The sequence below is a fragment of the Ambystoma mexicanum genome, chromosome 3p (assembly GCF_040938575.1).
Source record: "Ambystoma mexicanum isolate Mex_15411 chromosome 3p, UKY_AmexF1_1, whole genome shotgun sequence".
NCBI lineage: Eukaryota > Metazoa > Chordata > Amphibia > Caudata > Ambystomatidae > Ambystoma > Ambystoma mexicanum.
In genome coordinates, this window is record NC_090925.1 from 786842248 (window position 1) to 786864383 (window position 22136).

General features: G+C 47.5%; 1 protein-coding gene across 1 annotated transcript in view; it reads right to left on the bottom strand.

Annotated features, from left to right (window-relative positions):
• Window positions 1-22136, bottom strand: part of LOC138580876 (serine protease 33-like) — a 122981-nt gene that overhangs the window by 21704 nt on the left and 79141 nt on the right. The window contains exon 5 of the mRNA XM_069651766.1: window positions 13421-13590. Within this exon, the coding sequence (XP_069507867.1) occupies window positions 13421-13590 (170 nt within the window). The remainder of the gene's footprint in view (window positions 1-13420; window positions 13591-22136) is intronic.

Genomic DNA, 22136 nt, shown 5'->3' on the forward strand with positions numbered 1-22136 from the left:
TTCACCCTGTTTTTCATGTGTCACTTCTGAAACCAGTGGTACCCGGAACCCGACTACTCAAACCTCCAGAACCTATTCTAATAGATGGGGAGCCCGAATTCGAAGTGAAGAACATTTTAGACTCAAAAATGTTTAGGTCAAAACTGTTCTACCTAATTGATTGGAAGGGGTACGGACCTCAGGAGAGGTCGTGGGAACCCAGCGACCATGTGCATGCACCTCGATTAGTCAGGAAATTCCACCGACTCTTCCCAGACAAACCAAAACCCCCGGAGGGAACAACCTTGGGAGGGGCCTTGGGGGGGAGTGCTGTCATGATGCCCGCTCCCGGGGAGCCGGTTCAAGCCCGGCGTCCCCGAAAGCGGACATCCAGTCCCCAAGGAAGGACCCAGCAACCCCATATAGGGGCCCTTTGGACAGTGTCCTGGCGCCTATGGCGCCAGGCTCATAAAAGACATCAGTCCTGGCGCCATGGGCGCCAGGCTCATTATGGGAATACTTGGGTGCACTTAACTGATGCAGACCATGCTGCAGGATCCCGGCCTCCTTGAGGCCTGAAAGGAACTACTTTACCTGTGGGACTATTTACCATCCGGGCGTGGTCGGGGAAGGATACATACCTGATTGGAGGAAGGATACATACCTGGAACTTCTTCCAAGGCTATTTAAACCCCACCCGAACAGCCACACATGCTTCACGTTGTTCTGCATCTAGCAGCTGGACGCTCACCGTGTCTGCTCCTACATCCTGACTTCTGCTACGCCTGCCAGCATCCTGGATCACCTGCAAAGGAAGAGAAGAAGAGAACAGAAGAAGGAAAAGTCCTTACCTGCTAAATCCGCATCCTGGAGACATCTCGCCGACAATCCTGAAACGGAAGACTTTAATTTAAAAGCTCATCGCGTCGATCGCTGCAGCGCCGCATTCCACTCACCTTTACAGGGCGCCTCCATGTTCAGCAGCGATCATCCGGATTCGCAGTCACGCCCCAGCGCCTAGGGAGAAAAAGACCAGAACAAAAGGTGAGAGAGAGAAGGGAATAAGGAAAGCTAAATCTCCATGTTAAGACTTACCTGTTGATTCATTCCCTCTTCATTTCGGGTCCGCGCCGCATCCTGGCATTTCCGGACCCCGGCCCCTAAGGGGAAAAAGAGACATCAGCGTTAATGAGCGAATGAAAAGACATTACCAAAAAATGCTCATTAAAGACTTACCTGATTTCTACAAGGATTTCACCTCTCATCTCGGGTCGGTGCCTGTTCCCCGGCATTCCGTACCCCGGCCCCGATGGGGAAAAAGACACTGGCATTAGTACATTAATGCATGGACACCAGGGGAACCTCTTATCAAAAAACTTACCTGGAAGCCAAGCAAGTTTGGTTCTCACCAATCCGAAAATCCAGTGAAGTAACTGGATACCAACGCGCCCCTGCATCAGAAGCAGGATGGAGAGCTCATCCTTCCAGACCCTAAGGTAAGACGCTACGAGAAATCACAGAAGGGTTTCAAGGATGGTGAGAGGGGAAAGTGGGAGGCCGATTGCATTACCCCGCAGACAGTTAATCCCCTATTTTCGCCTACAGAAGGATACTTCTGCGAGCCAGACAAGCCAGATTTGGGGGCCCGGTCCAGTTCGTCTTCCGAACCCTGCGCATCACCTTAGACGAGGTCACAGCAGCGCAAACCAGGTCAGCGCCTCCGTGGGAGTCAGGTGACCGTAACACAAACTGCGGAAGCAACAGAAGCAGAACAGTACTGGTTGTAATGTGATTGAAAACTGTCATTATGAGTGAATTAATAAAATATTTTTTAAAAAATGTATAGCCAATGCAGAGGGTATTTAACAGTGTTGTGGACACAGTTTGCCCAGATTTCCCTTCTAATGGCCGGGGCAGCCTAATTATAAGCATCCGCTGCCATCATGTTTTGATCCAACGGAAATGTGATGCTCACTCAATTTAATGACCATATTGTATTATTAATTTCTCCCAGTGCTTTAAGTGGGAAAGCAAATCAGGGGGTGGTGGCTCTGGAAAGGGGCCATGGCCAAATGCTGCTGAGCGTGGCCTAAATGAGGGGCAGGTGGCTTTGACAGGGGCCACCCTGAAAACATATATTTTGGTTCTTTCAGTACTGTCTCGGGTGGGCATGTATGTCTGCATATTGTAGGTAACACGCCCGTTGGTTTCATTTCCAAATAACCTGCTGTCTGCAAGTAAATAAGTCCCTTCCTCACTTTGGATGTAAGCCATCCAATCAGCGGGTAAATCACCTTCATTCTGTGAAGAAATGACCCAGACCCAATCTACTTAATAGCTGTCCTTAAGTGCTCATTTTCGGGGGTTCAGCTCCCCTGCTATCTGCTAGTCCACTGTAGCCATTAACCCCCAAAAGAAAGGGCTAAAAGTATGCATATATTTCCTAGGCAGGCACCAGTCTTTTCAATCTAAAAGCTGTGCCAATTTAAATGTGCCTATTTTGGGCAAATACAGACCTCGGGATGTTAACTTACCCCTAAGATTTTTTACCCTACTTTCAGCTCTTTGGTGTAGAACTGGCTGTTTGCTTATAGGGGAGACTGAAGTACAAGGAGGTTTCTCCAGTGTATTTCAAAGGTCTTTCTTACATAAAATTAACCGTTACTTCAAGGTTTTCAGTGAATTATTTTGTTTTTCAGTGATGCACCCTAACGTATTCACAAGTGGATCTGGCGGCGGATGAAGGTATGAGGAGGGGAACGGTTGATGTGAGGTTGCCTTTGAGTGTGGATGAGGTGAAGGCTGTGGTGGTGAGACGGGTCATGGATGAGTGGCAGGAGAGGTGGGTGAGTGGGGTCAAGGGCAGGTGGATGTTTGGTGTCCGTGGGAAAGTGTCAGTGAAGGTGGATGCGGGAATTCTGGAATGGAGGAGGGGGGAGGAGGTGATGCTGAATCGGTTGATAGGGCATGTGGGGCTAAATGACTGTCTGTATCGAGTGGGGAAGCGTGAGTCAACGGACTGTGCAGTGTGTGGGGTGCCTGAGACTGTGGGACATTTTTTGCTTAGGTATGAGAGACATGTTGTGGAGAGAGAATTGATGAGGGTTTGGTTGTCTGCGCTGGGTGTGGCTGAGATGAGTGGGAAGGCTTTGCTGGGAGGTGACTGGGTGAGAGGCAGGAGGAGGAGCAGTGTGTTGTTGGATTTTGTGAGACAGACGGGGCGGTGGGAGGAGTTGTGAGTTTATGTGGGCTATGTGTTGATTGGTGGGTTGGTGCACATCATCCTATTGGATGGGGAAGCGCATGCGTGGGTCCGTCCACGCATTCCGTAATTAAGAAGAAGAAGAAGAAGAAGGGGGAGTGGCTTGGGAGCCATGGGATAAGTTGTTTCCTATCGTGTCTCCTGCTGATCCTTTAACATCCTGCAGCTTTACGGGTGCACCCGCGCAGCAACAGGACACTACCGGTGCGTGATGGGGCCTGAAATATGAAGATGATATTCATGGACGGATCTGAGGCTTAAATACAGCACTACAGTTAACGGGAGATGCAGAGGAGGAGGCTTGTCTAGGTAGAGCGAAAATGGTGCCCGCTCTGAGACAAAGGACGAGGCAGTGAACTGGGAAAATGGCAAAGGTGATGGGCTGCGGTACGGTATTGAATGTCCGCAGCTATTAGCTCTTAACACAGAAAGAACGTTGCCTAGCGGGGGCACAATCTCTATGATTAGCGATACAGTGTATCAACGTGGAAAGGCTAACGCACAGCCGCTGAGTGCCCCTGTGGTCAGACGCAAAAAAGAGAAGTGAAATGGAGCTTCTGAAACCGGTAAACGAGTACAAGGATTAAAGTACTAACGACCCACGGCAGGCTATTGTAAAAGCACCTAAAAGCACACAAGCGCTCACGGCGTAATGGGACACATGCGGGCTGGCACAGAAGGTTGAGGAAAGCACACCCCAAGGACATAGCGCAGAGGCGCAAGGCTACTGCACAGCTTGGGGCGCTCCCTAGCTCCCAGCGGGAGGAGAAAGGACCACCGGATCTGCACGGCCGTGTACAGCGAACCGTGGAGTGGCCCGGTGAAGCCTGTGTAACAGAAGGAACGGAGCATGGTACGAGAGGCACGGTCAGACACATGGGCATAATTTTAGCGGGGTAACAGGGGTTTTTGTCCCCCCCCCAACTTTCATGGCACACTATTTTCTTTAGATGTCATGTCCTCCCCAAAATTTTCAGCAAAGTTACTCCACTGGTAAGACACCACTATAGTGGCTTGAGTTGGTGCCAGTGGATCATATCACGCTGGTGAACAGGGACAGCAGCACACTTCATGCGAGGCACAAACTACTGTTGAGCTAGCACTGGGGCTGAAGTGTGGCAGATGCGAGTGAAGCCCATGGGAACGTAGACAATGAGACATTGTAAAAAAGAGGTGTGAACGGTTTACGAGGAGATATGACTATACTGGTGGCCCGACAGGTGCAATCGAAAATAGACACATCCCAAGCCTCAGGGTGATTGAAATTGATGAGGATCTGGAGCTCCAGGGAACCCTGCGCACGTTGGAAACAGGGTAAAATACAACACAAACGAGCCCATCGAGGGATCGGGTACACTGCAGATAAAGAGACACAGAATCTGCGTCACTGCTGGGGTGGTGATGCCAAATTGGCCGGAAGAAAGTGCTGCAGCAGAAGAACTGTGACGTGATTTCAGGAGCAAACAATAACGCTTCCCAATATACAGGAGAGCAGGACACGGGCATAGAATTGTGCACAGACCCACCTCGGAGGCCCGGACACTTGAAGTGTCTCGGCACTGCACACCAGGACTAAAACAGCCGGAAACATGAGCATCAGAGGCAGACCAGAACGGCCAATAACAGGATCTGACTAGCACTGAAAGTGTGAAGCGGATTCCCGTCTTCACTGGGCCACAGTAAAATGCTCAATGTGCAAAACGGCCGGAGGGCACCGCAGGACACGCAAACAGTATAAAATCACCCACAGTGCTCGCACAGCAGAAGCTTTGGGTGCTGCAACCCACCTGCGCATGATTGAGAACACTGGGACTGAACAGGCGTGGATGCCAGCTTTTAGGTAATAGACACGAAGCACACTGTGAGCTGTACTCCTTCCTTGGGCACCTCGGAGGCAAGAGAAGGCCTGCATGGTCTACAAGATAGGAAGCAGCGACATAGGAGAGGATGTGGTGTGGAGGGACCTGGCAGAGCTAGAGCCAATTGAGCAGAGATCGTCAGCAGGAGACGTTTGTATCAGCCGCAGGGATTGGAACATTGCCCCCCCCCCGGAAACAACGCAGCTGGAATTAACTGTATATGCAACCCCAATAGGTAAAGCGAGGGAACCCTACACGAGAAGGAAATAGATTATGAAAGTGAGCTGAACTACAGTGGCACTGGCCGCGAACCAGGAGTACGAGGAAGAGAGGAAGCTGGCTAGAAAAGAGGAGAGTCCACTCCCGGAATTGACAAAGCCTGTAAGCTGACTAAAGTAAAGGGGAAGCAGCAAACAATGGAAGAGTTTGCCAAATCGCCACTAACAATGGGGGCTGTTAAAAACAAGGGACAGAATACGCAGGGTGAAGTGATCCCGGCACGAAATGACCAACAGATCCTGGAGGCGATTGAGACTTGAAGGCATCATGGGGATATAAGCTTGCCGCTGCTATAGCTGAACTAAAGACCTCGTTGGAACGTACGATAGATGCTGTAAGTGTGGACGTTAATCTGCTGCAGCAAGATGTGAGGGCGCTGACAGAACGCACAAGCAGATTGGAAACAGAAGTGAAGGCCAACACAGCTACCTGCACTGCGAATACCGAGGAGGTTCATATACTACAACAACAGGTGCGCAACTTGGAGAACAGGGTGGAAGAAGCAGAAGGGCGTGCATGCAGGAACAACGTACGAATTGTGGGGCTCCCGGAGGGAGAAGAAGGAGCAGACCCGACTTACTATGTTGAGACCATGCTGTTACAGGAAATTAAGGGAGAATTGCTCACCCAGGGGTTCGCAGTGGAGAGAGCGCACAGAGCCTTGGTCAGGAAGCCACCACCGGGAGCCCCCCCACGGTCGATCATTGCCAAGATATTGAACAACAGAGACAGAGAGAAGATCTTGGAGCACTTTTGGAAAGGGGGAACAATACACAGAGCGTCTGCGACCATCATAGCGTACCCAGATTACACCTTCTTGGTACAGAGACGGCGACTAACTTATATGGTGGTCAAAAGGCTGCTACGCAAAGCGGGCTCCAAATACATGCTAATGTACCTAGCGAAGATGAAGGTGTTTCACAAGAACAAGGCCCTAGTTTTTGAGACTCCCGAGGATGTAGCAGAGGGGTTGGACGCACAGAACTGTCCAGCAGGAACAGATGACCAGACAGAGGGCAGAATGGATAAGTGAACTTATGATTTACCTGCTGTTATGTTGTGTAGGAAATTGACTCTGGGACTTGAATATAACACAGCATATAATGAGAATAGCGGGAGAGGTGGCACAAGGATGGGGAGAGAGAAAAACTATGCAACATACCGTTAGCTCACCACAGGAGAAACAGGTGCCGCTTAGATAGGCAGCACCAGGAGACATATTATCATCCCCCATTGGTAGTTTAGACGGGGTACTAGTAGTACGGTATCCCCCTGCTGAGCTCCGTGTATCGGTATCACCGGAAAGGGGCTAGATGCGGAGTAGCCTGAGATCCAGGGAGGGAGCTGGGCAACAGTTGGGGAAAGTTTGGGAGGGAGTGTGGGGGAGTTGGGGTAGTTCAGTTTGGGATGGGTCAGGAGGGGGGAGGAGGACACCAATTGGGGACAGGTAGGGGGGGTGGAGGGGCAGTGGGGGAGTCTGAAGAGGTGTTAAAGATTAGGGAGCAAGCTTATACCTATATATCACAGCACATGGGGGATCTTAAGATAGGGACCTGGAATTTCAGGGGGCTCAATAGTTATTTGAAGAGGAATAAGGTCATGATGTATTTGAAGGGACAGAGAATTGACATTGCTTTATTACAAGAAACTCACCTAACGAAAGAAAAACAAGAAGTAGTGGGGAGGAAATGAAGAGGGACCACCATAGGAGCAACATATTCGGCGTACATCAGAGGGGTTATTACATGGATAGCACCACACATCCCCTTTAAGCTGTTACAGTCTACCATAGAGTCAGATGGGAGGATGGTGCTCATAAAGGGATTAGTGGAAAATAGAGAGCTGAGCATTATTAACAAGTACACGCCAAACCAAGATGGTACGGGCTATTTTAGGACCTTATACAACAAGGTCAGCCCATACATTGGTGAGGCAGTTATATGGGGAGGGGTCTTTAATTGCACGTTAGACCCAAGGGTGGACAGATCAGACAAGAAATTGGGAAAGCCTACCCCGGCAGCTAAAGCCCTAGGGACTGTAATGAGAGATTTTAATCTAGTGGATATATAGAGGATGCACCACCCACAAGACAGGCACTATTCTCACTATTCAGCCCCACATAACCTATACACGTGGTTAGGTTACATATTTGCTGCACCGGAGTTGACAGGGGAACTAGTGAGTTCGTAATATAAAGCGAGAGTCCTCTCTGACCACTCGCCACTGGTTATAACATGGCAATACACACCACCCAGAACACGGATCCCGACATGGAAACTTAGGGCTGAAGCTTTGAAAGATACAGTGTTCAGGGAGGATCTGAAAAAGGAAATAGTGGAATACTTTGAACATAACACTGGGAGTGTAGATTCGGCTGGCACATTATGAGAGGTATTTAAGGTAGTAATGAGGGGAGCAGCAATATCTAAATCCAAAGCTCTACAGGGTGGAATAATACAGGAGCTACATGCAGCGGAAAAAAAACTAGAGACAATTATGCGTAAGAGCAGGCATTCCCCTGAGGAAGCTGATGCTATGAAACAATTACAACAGGATTGTGGGGAGTATTGGGAGAGATTATGTAACCTGAACTATAAAAGATACGTGGAATGACAGCATGCAGGGGGAGATAAACCGGGCAGGCAGTTAGCCTGGTTATATAAGAGTGGGACACCCAGGCAAACAATTATAGCAGTACGGGGAATGGATGGACAAATACTGGACACTTAAGAAGGAGTAAACAAAGGCTTCCTAGAGTTTTATCAGCAACTGTACAAGGATGTTGGAGAGGGTGAGGAGATTGATGTGATAGAAACACTGGAAGAGATTGGCCTTCCTAAACTGGGGACTACGGAGAGAGAGAGCCTAGAGGCTTTGATTACGTTATAAGAACTAGAAGCAGTGATCAAGCTTTTGCCTACTAGTAAGGCTCCAGGGGCGGACGGACCTCCTAGAGAGTTTTATAAAACGTACAAAGCGGAGTTCCTCCCCCGCTGTTGGCAATGCTGAATGAAGCGCTGGTAGAGAGGGATGCTGCCGGAATCTCTAAGGGAGGCGATTATAATGCCACTTCTTAAGCCTAACAAACCGTGCACGGACTGTGGGTCATTTAGACCGCTATCCATGCTTAATCAAGATAGCAAGATACTCACGGCGGTGTTGGCAAATAGGCTGAGACAAGTTATCAATAAACGTACACAACCCGATCAGACCGGGTATGTCCTGTGCAGAAGCATATCCGACAATCTTAGAAGGCTCCATCCCGTCATAGGACATATGGAAACAGACCCAAAGGAGGTTGCAATAATTTCACTAGAAGCAGTGAAGGCCTTTGACTCTGTTAAATGGCCTCGGCTGATGGCGGCCTTGAAGGAATATGGGGTTGGGCCCACGTATTTGCGGTCGGTGCAACTGCTGTACAGCGCACCACTGGCCCGAGTTAAGACGGGAGCGACCATCTCAGATCTATGGCAGCTCAGCATGGGTACTAGAAAGGGATGCCCATGGTCCCCGATGCTGTTTATTTTAGCACTAGAACCCCTGGCTATATACCTGAGGCACCAATATGGAGAGCTGGGCATCAGCAAGGAGGGCAACACCTGATATCAATGTATGCTGACGACATGCTGCTGTATTTAAGATACCCCGGAGGAGAACCTACAATATGTTTTCGAAGTACTGAGGAGGTATGCAGTGTTGTCGGGCATAACAGTGAATCCCAATCAATCATGCATATTTCCCCTAGGTAGATATAAAGGGATACCATGGGAGGAACTGCCGTTATTACAAATACAATGGGAGACCAAGACCTTTAGATACCCGGGGATCGATCTATATAATACGGTAGAGGCCGAATATAGACATAACACAGAGAGGGCGGTGGCTAATATTGAAAACAGCATGACGTTCTGGGCCAAGCTCCCTTTGACTATGATGGGGAGAGTGGCATTGTTGATGATAGTGGTGCTGTCTAGGTTATTGCACTTCTTTGTGAATATACCATATATGATACCTGTTATGTTATGTTATGTTAATATATTTGTACCGCGTCAAAGCCCGTAGGCATCCAGACGCCGAGAGCAGAATACTGTAGCAAGAACTACCACGGGATTACTCTAAAAGAAAGAGATAGGTTTTTAGTTGTTTGCGGAAAGTAAGGAGGTCTGAAGTTTTACGCAAGAATGTTGGCAGAGCATTCCATGCTTTAGCTCCTTGGAGGTGGAAGGCTCTACCCGTACCTCGGGTGCGTTTCACTCGATGTTGTATAAGGAGATTGGCGTCTGCTGACCTGAGATTTCTCTTCGGCTGGTAAATGCCAATGATATCTTTAAGGTATGCCGGAGCGCTGCCAAAGATACATTTGTGGCATGTGGTCATCAATTTAAATTGGATTCTATTTTTTACCGGGAGCCAGTGTAATTTTTTTCTGGCTATCGATGTGGGTTCGGAGTACTTCATTTTAAAAATGACGCGAATGGCCTTATTTTGGATTTTTTGTAACTCTTGGATGTCTGCATTGCTTGCTCCACCCAAGAGTGCATTGCAATAATCAATGCGAGGCAAAATAACGTCTCTCACAAGTTTCGTGCGATTCTCGACCGAGACTAGAGGAGCGATTTGCCTAAGCACTTTAAGGTAGTAATTGGTACTGATAGTAATAGCTGCGACATGGGCTTGGCAGTCGACTTCGCTATTCATATATGTACCCAAAGTTTTCACTTTCCGAACCGTATTGATAAAACTACCATCGATAGTGAAACCCACGTACTCTTGTCCCAGCTTAGTTTGTGCCTGTCGTGAGCCAAAAATCATAAGCTCTGTCTTCATAGCGTTCAGGCATAACCAATTGGTGGACATCCATTGTTTTATCGATTGGTAGACTATGTTTATTGCGCCTTGATCTAAGTCATAATCTCCAGTGATGTTAAGAACCAGTTGGAAATCATCTGCGTAGTTACAAAAGAAGGTCTGTAAGAGACCTAAGTCGTAGCAGAGAGGGAAGATGTATATATTAAACAGCAATGGAGATAGACAAGCCCCCTGGGGCACGCCACAAGTAATGGTTTGTGGCCCAGAAGAGCTGTCTCCCCAATGTACCCGTGACTGACGACCCTCAAGAAATGCTCTCAACCAAGTGGTAGCATTCTCAGAAAGACCCCCAACAGACTTCATTCTGTTAAGTAAAATTTTGTGGTCAAGCAAGTCAAAGGCTGCCGATAGGTCTAACAACATCAGCAGCCCTGACTTGCTACTATCCAGTCTTGAGAGCATATGCGTCTGCAAGTCCAGGAGCGCACTTTCAGTGCCGTGGTTGCTTCTGAATCCAGATTGCTTAGGGTGCAAGATGCCAGCCATCTGGACGTGGGCTTGAAGCTGGATAGTAGCTATCTTATCGATAAATTTAAAAAAAAACAGGGTATTTGTGATAGGCCTTAAGTTGGCCGCATCCGTGGGGTCAAGGCCTGCTTTCTTCAGCAGAGGTGAGACTGCTACGTTTTTTATGGTTTTGGGAATTACGCCTGTTCTAAAGGAGGCATTTGCGAATCTACAAAGAAAAGGAGCAAAAAGCTCCTTATATTCCAGGATGAATTTGGACGGGAGTAGTTCGCCGGGGCAATTGGTGGGGTGCATTGACTTCAGAATATTAAGGATATCAGCCACAGAGGATGCTGTGAAGGAAAAATCCAAAGTGGAACCTGATAAAGCATCTCTGCTAGATGTAAAGCTGAACTGAGTTTGGGGTGATTGTGCAGAAGCATAGTATGTCTCGGTGGGCATAGAGGGCGAGGTCACTGATGTCTCGGATTTAATTTTATCTTGGGCTTTCAGAACCTAAGCGATTCTTTGTTAAACTCCAGAGTATATGCAGAGGGTTCATATGGCACAACACTAGAAACAGACTAGCACTATGGAAACTGCAAAACATGTATGACCAAATTGCCCAACTTCAAGATTTACTACCTGGCTAACCAGCTACAATATGTAGTTAGGTTGTTATCGGAAGACTCCACATCAGAGTCCAGATTGTTGAGGGCTGAATGTGTCCCTTTTTTTTTAAAAGAGTGGATATGATAGCCGAAATTACAGCAAGTAGGGAGGACAAGAATGCTAGACCTGGGGTGGGAGATTTGGCAAAGGGCTTGTTGGATCCCATGTTCCCCGCAAATGCCGCTAGTGGCACTGAATGGAGTGGATGAGCAATTGAGGAGGATTATTCGGAAGCATTGGGAACCGATTGGTATAGCAACGCTGGGGGACGTCTGGCAAGAAGGGAAGGCAGTGGAGTTTGACATACTGGTGGAGGACACCAGTCTGCACCGGGGACAGTATATCACTTATACTAGACTGATGCAGAAGATAAAAGACACTTGGTCAGAAATAGAGCTGGAGGGTCCGCCCGACACGGCCATAGAAACATTTTACAACATATCGGACGGAGGTCATGTGGTCTCCCAAATTTACGAACTGCTGATGTCACGGGTGGGGAAGGAAGTGCTCCAACTGAGAAGGGACTGGGAGGAGGAAGTCCGGGAAGCCATAACTGACGGGTTGTGGGTGGGTATCCAGAGATACCACAAAAAAGTGTCCAGGAACACGAGGTTGCAACAAATCCAGCTATATATTACCCATAGGGCGTATATGACCCCTCAGAGGACTGCACGATTCAGGAATGCGGGACCACAAACATGTCCTAAATGTGGGGAGGTGAATGCAGGAATAATACATATGTTCTGGGCATTCCCGGAAATAAGGTGATTCTGTGGGGAGGGAGCCCACCGTTTGACCGAGAAGGGGATTAAGCTGGAGGTGGACTCGCTGTGGGCATGCATGGTGGGGGGTTTTCTAGGCCGCGTAAGCTGGCACAAGTGAGCAAACTCAAAGATCTGGCTTACATACTTGCCAAGTGCAGGATCGCCATGGATTGGAAAGCAAGCAATAGACCAAAGGTAGAAGTTTGGTGGCGCGACCTTCAGAAATGGGTGGATGCAGAAACGGTGGTGTGGAGTGAAGCAGTCACTAGAGGGGGGGGTGAAGAAGCAGTGACATTGATAGCCTGGAGGCACTTAGTGGCAAAACTGTCTGAGTCTGCCCTGACCAGCCCAGAAGACGATGATTCCTTGGAGGGCGCGGAGGGGAGGGCACCCCCAGATAAAGCGGTGGAAAATGGTGAGGTGGTGTAAACTCAGGAAGAGGAAGGGAACGGGACAGCTGTAGATATAATAGGATACTGTTTATAATATTGGAATCTATGATTGATGTTTATTGGAAGGGTGTATTTGGCCGTTTTATTTGTTAAAATCAATAAAAATTGTTCCAAAAAAACAAACATATTCACAGTCCACACTGGGCATTGCCTGCAGGCGGTCTCGGGAAATTGGGCCTGGGGCATAGCCAATGCCATGCACAGCAAACAGAGCCATTGTTTTCATAGGGCATGGCCTGTGACCAAGCCCAGCCTCATTACAAGTTGACTGGTCCAGAAATAAAGTATGAGTAATAAAATATACTGGCATTTTTTGGGACTGGCCAACAACAAGTTTGCCGGTAGGGTGGAGGATTTACCTCCAGCTCTGAGCTGGGGGTATATCCGCCACCCTACTGGCAAATATCTGCAGGTATTACGGCCTGCAAAACCGGTAATACCATTAAATCCCCCATGGAGTTCTAGGCAACTCCATGGAATGTGGATTTGTTTGGCATTTCCGCCACTTGGAATCGGCTGGTAATTCCGTCAAACTAAGTGACAGAAACAATATTGCAGGTTGCCGGGATGCCACCAGTAATACCAGCGAGATACTGGCAAACTCGTGATGAGCCTCTGTGTCCTAGATGTGGCCAATGGAAATACAAAAAATGGCCGCTAACAATTACCGGAGTGCGCTGTTGCTTCCCAGCTTCCCAGCTATTTTCACACTTTATGAATCCCATACATGCATACATACATTGATACAAATGAGGCGGGAAATAGGTTCATTCTGGATAATCGGCATTGACAGAACATGCAGTGTTGTTAGAATGCGGATGGATGTGAGTCACTTACTTGGCAGGAGTCCTTGCCTCCATCTTTGTAGCCAGCGCAGATCATTTCTGGATAAACGATGGTGACGCTCGAGTCCAGAGGAGAGTTGACGTGGTACAGAGAGTCGCACATGGCGCTGTCAATGAGAGGAAGCTGGACCTTCTGAAGCGTCATGGGGGGTGGAAGGTTAACTGCAAAGGCATGGAAGGAACATCAGATATGTGGTGACTGGAACTTTGCAACAGCTCTTTGGTTTTGTGCAGAGAGGGGCTTTGACTTTGAGTTGGCATGAACAGTACAACACAAGCTGTCTCTCTGTTCTCAGGGGCCAGAATGCTGTCGTTCACATGGGGTGCCGTGGCAGCGATAGACAATGCGATTTTAACATGTGTTGGCATTAGAGGTGCTGCTAGCGGGAGGCAGTGAGGGCTATAGCCCCAGGTCTTTTGGTTGTAGACCCGGATAGAAGCTCAGGGGTTACAACCGAAAAGGCTAGCTAGCCCCGAGTCCCGACAGTCCCGACATTGGCGTAGCCCCAGATCTTTTCCAGACCTACCAACACCCCTACGTTGGACGCACAGCTGTACATTTTGTTTTGCAAAGCAGGGCAACCGTAGGGTAGCATCCTTCCCCTGCCAGGGTAAACCTGATATACCCGGGTACTAGGGATGGGCATCAAAATGTTCACACACATTTCCATGCCTACGCACAAGTTCAGAAATGTTGGTTATGGTACATCTCAAGCAGAAGCTTGGTTAATCTTCTAGCATTTTCACTAGAAAGTAATATTAACACAAAGGGCTATGGCAAAATAATAAAGATGGGATTTAAGACACAGGGGTAGTGATGCTACAATTAAAGGAAACAGTGGCAGATAAGCTGAAGTCATTATTTCCTTCCTCAGCCGTCGATGGTCACACCAGCCTACAGTCAGGGTTGCTTGTTTGAACTGTGACATGAACGTCCAGACTACAGGATAGAGGATTACATCACACAGTTGGCCAATAGTTCATCTCTATGATGTAGCTCCGTTTCCTTTTTGTAGCCCCTGTTATGGTAGTGGGCAACGGCCCCAGTATGAGGAGTGGCTGGACTTCCACATCGGAAAGGTGTACCTGTTTAGATGAACAATTGAAACGTGCACTGGAATGTTAATCTGAACCTACACGAACATCTCTCACGACAGTGGCAGGCTGGACAGTCCATCCGGGTGCTTTGTTTGCTTTATTTACAAGGTGGACTGTGTTGCCTGCCTCCGAGCAGGGGCATGTCCCCCAAATATATATATATATATATTTGTTTTATTTTGAATGCTGAGCCCTTAGGGCTACGCAAAATGTATGGCGCGCAATAATGCAAGGCTGGCGCGGCGTAGAAAGTCTGGCCCTGCCACCTCTCGTTATTACACTATTTGCTCAGGGGGATGACTGACAGGAGAGGAGTCCTCTACTCGTTTGTCAGTCAGCGCGCTGTGCGAGGGGTGGCCCACCCGGTCGTGTCTCATGTGGCGGCATGCTGAGGCTGTGAGCAGGAGGTAAGGGAAGTGAAGCTTTCATTTGTATGTGTAATGTGCTTGCATGCGTACATTTACTTTATTTTATTTGTTGATAGGCCCAAACCAGCGGTATCACGGCGCTAGTAGCATGCATGTAAGGGGGGGTTGTCTGACTGAATGTGTGTGAATGTGTCTTCATTTGAATGTGTGTATGTTTGTTTTTAGGTATGCGTGCATGCAAGGAATCGTCTGAGTGCTGTATTAATGTACAGGTGAATGAGTGAATGTATGTTGTATGTATCCGTATGAATGAAAGTGTATGTGATGCATGAGTGTGTGGGCCTGCACTGCATGTGAGGGCGGAAATGGCCAAGGGTCTGTAATTTTAGGGGGACAACTGGAGGTATGGATGTTTTGCTGGGCATTAAGGGTAAAGCAAACATGATAAGTAAAGAAAACACGTGTTATTACGTGGCTAGACAGGCCTACATTGGTGGCACCAGTCTGGCCTTTTATTCTTATTTTGGCATGGCATTTTGTATGGGTACCAAGTCCAAGTGTTGTTACATGGCTAGAATGGCTTACATTGGTGCACCCAGTCTAGTTATGTTTCATTGTTGTGGCATGACATTTTGTACTGGTATGAAAGGTACAGCCAGACTCATGAGTGTTAACACATTGCTAGAGTGGTTTTCATTGGGGCAGTGAGTCTGGATATACATGCTTACTGTAGAATGGTATTATTTACTGGTATAACGGTAAAGCCAGCAAGATGAATGCTATAATATTTCTAGACTGGCCTTCAATTTTGCAGACAGTCTGGATATACTTATTTAATGTGGCATTGCATTGTTTACTGGCACAACATTTTAGGTGTGACCTGGAATGTGTAGGGTTGGAGGGGGGCCTAAATGAGTTGGGCCAGATTGGGGGCTTCAATGTTGTCAATGAGATGACAGCCATGGGGCTAGAGGGGGTGTCAAACGAGATGTTTAGGCCACCAAGAACAGTGAGTGTCGGGTGAGATTGCAGTATTACCAATGCAAAGTCACTCAGGGAGTCTGTATAGGTTATGATATAGCCCAGGGTCTGTACGGGAGTAGGAATCTGAAGGGGAAAGGAGAGGATTGAAATTGAACTAGCAGGGATTCACAGTCATCATTGCAGGGTTGTTTATCCACCTGTAAGGGTGTGAGGTAGGGTTTGTGGAGGATGGCAATACCACCTGCTCTGCTGGCTCTGTTGTGGGTGATAAGGGAGTAGCCTGGGCTGAAGGCCTTGTGTGCAGATGGGAGGAAGTCATCAGAGAACCAGGTTTCCGTGATGAAAAGTATTTCAGGGTTTTCGTTGGAGATAAGGTCAAAAATCATGTGTTTGTTTCTGTTGCCTTATTTGGCGTTGATGGGGATGTAAGAGAGGTGGTTAGGACCCGTGCCTAATGGGTCCCCCTCAGTCAAAAACCTAGGATGGACTTTTAGCTCAGACCTGACCCTCTACCATCACATCAATACATACTCTAGATCGTGCAACTTCCACCTCTGCATCATCAAGCAGATCTTTCCTTATCTCTCCTACTGCCATAGGGTTTCCGCATTCATGGCCATCATTCTGCCGTGCCTAGGTCACTCTAACTCCCTCTACCTAGGCACACCTACATACCAACTGAGAAAGCTCCAACGGATTGAAAATTCTGCAGCAAGGCTCCGCCTCACACTCTCGTCCAGAGAACTCATCTCCCCCGCACTCAGGACACTCCACTTGCTGGCCATCGGCCGTTAATAATGGGCCCGTTGTTAGCATGCTGGACCGCTCGCGGGACCCGCTAAGGATGCCTGGTGAAACCAGGCATTCTTAGCGGGTCCCACGAGTGGAACTCGTAATGAGTCGGTAGGGGGTTAATGGGGCCGGCAGCTCTACCGGCCCCGTTAACCCCCTACTGTCAAGGTCATAATGACCTCCATTGTATTTTTTACAACTAACCAATTTCTACTCTCGTACACCGCACCATAGCAAGTTAGCGGAAGGCACAGGGGGTAATTTTGAAGTAGGAGGTAACCATATCGCTATTAGCGGTATGGCTACCCCCTTACCGGGTACAGGGTCTGGGTTCCTTGAATGAGGAATTACCAGGGCATTCCAACCTTGGAGGGCCCGGTAATTCCTCATTCAAGGAACCCATCCCCATTCCCATTCCAGCCCGCATAGGGTCCTTAGCGGGTCTCGCAAGCAGACTCGTAATGGGCGGTAAGGGGTTGATGGCTCCGGCACCTTTACCGATGCCGTTAATCCCTTAGCGCCTACTTCGTAATGACTCCCACAGTCTCACTCCATACACCATGCGCTCACATATAACACAAACACCATTGCAAATTACCTCTGCCATAGGAATGGAGCTACTTTTAATGATACAAATGTGATCTGTTGCTGCCCACATAAATCTATCTCCTTAAACACAATCCCCCCTTTAGTCCATAGCATACCTGTGCCCAGTGTATACACCTAGACATGGGTGACTACCAGGGTTTACCAGGGTCTTGGCCACCCTCACATAACTTTAAAGGCTGAAATGCACACACATGCGTAATAGCACCTCCCAATTTTGGGCACCGGTTCCTACGAGGGCGTTCAACCCAAAGGGCGCTGGGACATTAAGTATGTTGAAAGGCACTAAACAAATGACAAAATGAATGAATGAATTCCAGCAGGACTACCCAGAGCTAGCACTGCATTTGTGACTTTTCATGTCATCAAGCCCCACATGTCAGGGGAGTATCTTAGCAAGTCTGCCTTTATCTGGCCTGAACCAGGACCGTTGTCACAGTTTTGGGTCGCCAGATCTGTCAAAACCTCACTTTAGGTGAAGGGTTTGAGAACTACCGGAGGACCCAGCCGCCTGCCAAGAACCTTTACCTGCTTCAAGTTGCAACCTTCTCCTAAAGGGTGGGAGGATGAGAATAGACTGAAGAAATGTAGTTGCACCGAGTACCCTCGGAAATTGCAGACTCAACCAAAATGTAGAATTCCAATAGCAATGGGACAGTAATTATATCTTGAGACAATCTATAACCCTCATACGAGGGCCTTTTATGTTAAATTTTGTATAGTATTCCTTTCTTCAGGTGAAGTAGCATGGCGGTGGAATAAAAATGATTTGAGTGTTTGTCTTTGTACTTGCGGTACTTCAATTGAAGCAATTATTCACTTTCTTGTTTAGGCCCATTTTATTGATTTAAAGGAGTAAATAGCTTAAACCCCTACTTAAGGATACTGGTTTTGTTTGCATTAGCCCATTGTATAGGGAGAGGCGGCATTCGGAAGTCGTATCATTCACGGCTTATATTGAGTTAGTAATTGAGGATTTCTGACGACTGCTGGAGGATTGTTGTATTTTCATAATCTTACTCTTGTAAAGGTATTAGAGTGTTGTTTTACTTGTTCGTAAAAGCTGTGACGAATCGCAGGGTTCAGATACTTCTTTCCAGAGGGGAGCCTTTCCTTGTGAGGCTAGGGAGGTGGACATTCCCCCCGGGCCGGCGGTCAGCGGGACCTCACAGGGAGAGTCTCCCATTCTGGGAATAAGAACTCCCATTCCGTTAAGGAACTCCCTAAAACACTCTCTGTTGAACTATCAACAACATTCAGGCTTCAGAGAAGTCCATCAGAACAAACAACTGTTTGTTATTGTAATGTTATTGTAATGTGAGTCAAAGTCCTAACATTCATATTGAAAAAATGCCTGACAAAACCACTGAGACAAATAAGAGGGGTGGGTGAGTGATACAGATGGCATCTGGTCATTGCATCTGATGCCATTCCATCGAAATGTTTGCATCTAAAAAATGTCCATCAAATGCAGATTTTTTTGGGGGTAAAGGGTTAATTCTCGTTTAGGTGCATTATATATGGTAAAATATGGAGGTTGAGGGGGGACCCCCCAAAAAAGACCCCCCCCCCAAAAAAAAGAAAAAAAATGCATTAGATGCAAATTTTTAGATGGAAAAAAATGGATGCAAATGCATGTTGATGCAAGGAATTCGATGCAATGACCATAAACCATACAGGTTACTCTGTCCTCTAAAGTTAATAGAACTGTGATGAAGGGGCCCAGATGAGTAAAAGAGATTACTAATCAAAGAGAGAGAAAATACTTTGATGTTACGCTGGGGAAGACCCAGCACTTAGATATATAAATACAAGAAGGACTGAAGATGGGATGTTGAAACCTGGGAAGAGCTGGGAGCTGCTGAGGACGTAGAGAGCCCTGGTCATGAGAGCTGGCTAGCGGACATACCGGTGAGACACAGGGAAACCAGCGATCCATAATAATAATAATAACTTAGCATTTATATAGCGCTACAAACCCTCAGGCATCAGAGCGCTGCTTATTATTACTCACGGTGTGTGGTGCTCATTTATCGACCTCGGAAGGATAAAAAGCTGAGTTTGGCCCTGCTGGGATACGAACCTGCGTCAGCAAGCTCTGCACAGAAGTCAAAGCGAGTGCTCTACTAGCTGTGCTTTCGGACTGGCATCTTTTGGAGGGGAAAATAGGAGAAAAGAAGAGACATTTGGGTTCCTTTGAAGTGTTGGGGAAAGGGAACCTTATAGAGACAGTTCAAGAGGCAGTAGCCCAAAGGGGTGAACACGTAAATATTGGAAGGAGAACAGGGTCATCTCTAAAAGGAAAGGGGATGCCAGGAGGGTGGAAGAGTACCAAGAAGGATTAATCCAAGAGATGATTTGGAAATCATCTGCTAGGGCTACTAGAGCCTGTCCAGGAGAAGGGAGTCATTCTCCTGGACATTTGTAGTTTCTTTCTTTAATGGTAGGGCCAGAATAGATTTGTTTTGAGAGTGAGGACACACTGTTTACTTTTTGGACGTCACTACTGATGACAATCACATTAGTTGGTTTTGTTGGGTTGGGAAACCCATAGAATAGGGATAGATAGGTCACTTTCTTATTATTTCAATACATCACTTGTTGAATATGAAAAACAAAAATGACTCTGCCTCCTTCTTCGGACCGCCCACAAAGCTCAATTGCTAATGAAATACATTTTAACTTGACTAGACTGCAGAAATGTACCAAGTGCCTTCAACGATGTTTACATCTGGAAAATTCTGACCCGTGGTATTGACAAGGTTACCAACACTGAAAAAAAGAAGCTGCCTTCAGGGATTGCCCACTTTTCTTCCTGCCTTCTCCCCCTCCTCATATTCTATCAAGGCTGTCTAGTCAGGTCTTTATAGATTCAGTCCCATCTATTTCCCTGGTTGAAATGTCAGCCAACATGCCAATGTGCTTGTACTTGGCCTTATGGCATTCATTGTTGGAACAACATGTTTTCCCTCCACTTCCCCATTCCTTCTGGAGATGGACACAGCTCCAGATGCCTGTGGGCAGCTAGAGCCCCATGGGGTGGGCAGCCCTCAGACAGAATCTGCTTGAATGCGGGAAGGCAACCGCTAACCATCAACCCAAATGCTTAGTCGTGGTTGAGTCTTTGCCATTTGAGTGAGCACCTTGAGACGCTAACCCCCAATTCCACTGGTCTAACCAGGGGACGAGTCAAAGGTTGCTCTGGCCCCCACATTGCGGTTTTATGGAGAGGAATGTGATTGAATTCTGCTCTGGGTTTAGACTGTCATATCAACCATCTAACCATCTTCAAAACCTAACGTGAAGAGGTAACTGATCTGACTCACTAAAGATCAACCACAAGCATACTGATGCAGGGGAGTCAGAACACGATCTAGCATTAACCATCCTGAAGCCAGAGGAGAACATTAAAGCACCAAGATCACCCCCATATTGTTGCAGAGCATTATAGTAGCCACAGATCAGGTGAAATGTTGGGCTCATTTGTAAAGTTCATAAATTCTCCTTGATATTAATGCTAGACGCTCTCAGCATTGGCTTCCCACTTCTCAATATGCTATCCTCAAAATTCTAACTCTAGTTTTTAAATGTGTTCATGGTCTATCATCCAAATATTTTTGAAGAAAGATCAAACACTACTCAACATCTCATCTACTGAGATCCTCCAACTATCAATTGCTTTATGTTCAACCAGAGGAGATAGGTGGTTTTCAGTTCTAGGTCCACGCCTTTGGAAGAAACTCCCAATTCAACTTCGCTCCCTGGGCTCCTTATTGTTTGAACAATCTTTTATTTTGGCACCACCACACAAATGTTACATGAACACCAGGGGTTGCTCTTTGATAGGGACATGTTACATAGAGAGGTAGAGAGACATGTGATAGGGGCATGTCAGGTTTTAGAGAAGATGGTTGACTTAAGAAGTTCTCCCGTTGTCACTTTAACCTTTAAAGCAACCTGTCCTGAACAATTCATTTTTGCCGAAATATTGCTACTAAGTTTACATTGTGTAGATGCACTCATTTTGGATTGGCGATTTCCCAGACTGTAAATGGCTGCCACAGAGACGCGCTTCGTTTGGTGGTTTACCTGGATTGGAAGTTTCCAGAAGGGTAATGCAACAGCTAATTTGCTTCTCGCTAATGAGTTAGCCAATTCAAGCAGATTGTGACTGCATGCATACGTGTTTCACTTGGGCTCATTGTGTAAGGCATGTGATTATATCAAAAGCGAGACTCACACAGCCATCTTCAAATCACGTATGCAAAATCACAAAATCTATGCTTACCGCACATTGGGTTACAAGACATAGGCCCTCATTATGACCCTGGCGGAGATCGTGGTGCAATATGCACCATGGAGCACGGCGGAAAGCTGCCGATACCGCCATGGGGGTTGGCGGATTTACCGCCCCATTCCGACCTTGGCGGGGCGGTAAATCCCCATTCCCCATTTTACCCTTCCCCATTCCCATTTTTGCCCCATAGGCTATAATGGGAGTGGGGAAGGCGTTAATTACGCCACCATAAAATACGGTGGCGTAATTAACAACAAGGTCCCGTAGCGCCATGGATTTCTCCGCCCGGAAAAACCAGGCGGAAACCGCTCCATGGCGCTACGGGAACTCGTAGTAGGGCGGAAGGGTCCGCCGCGAATACCGCTGGCGTAAACCCACTCCGCCAGGGTCGTAATGAGGGCCATAGCATTCTATAAAGCACCCACACACACAAACACAGCTTTGTGCCCAATTAACAAATTACCAAAAAAAACAATGCTGCTGTTGTGTGCAGAACTATTGTCGTGATGCAACCACACTAGCACTGACCGCATGGCTCCTGCTGGGTTGTCAATATTAGCAGT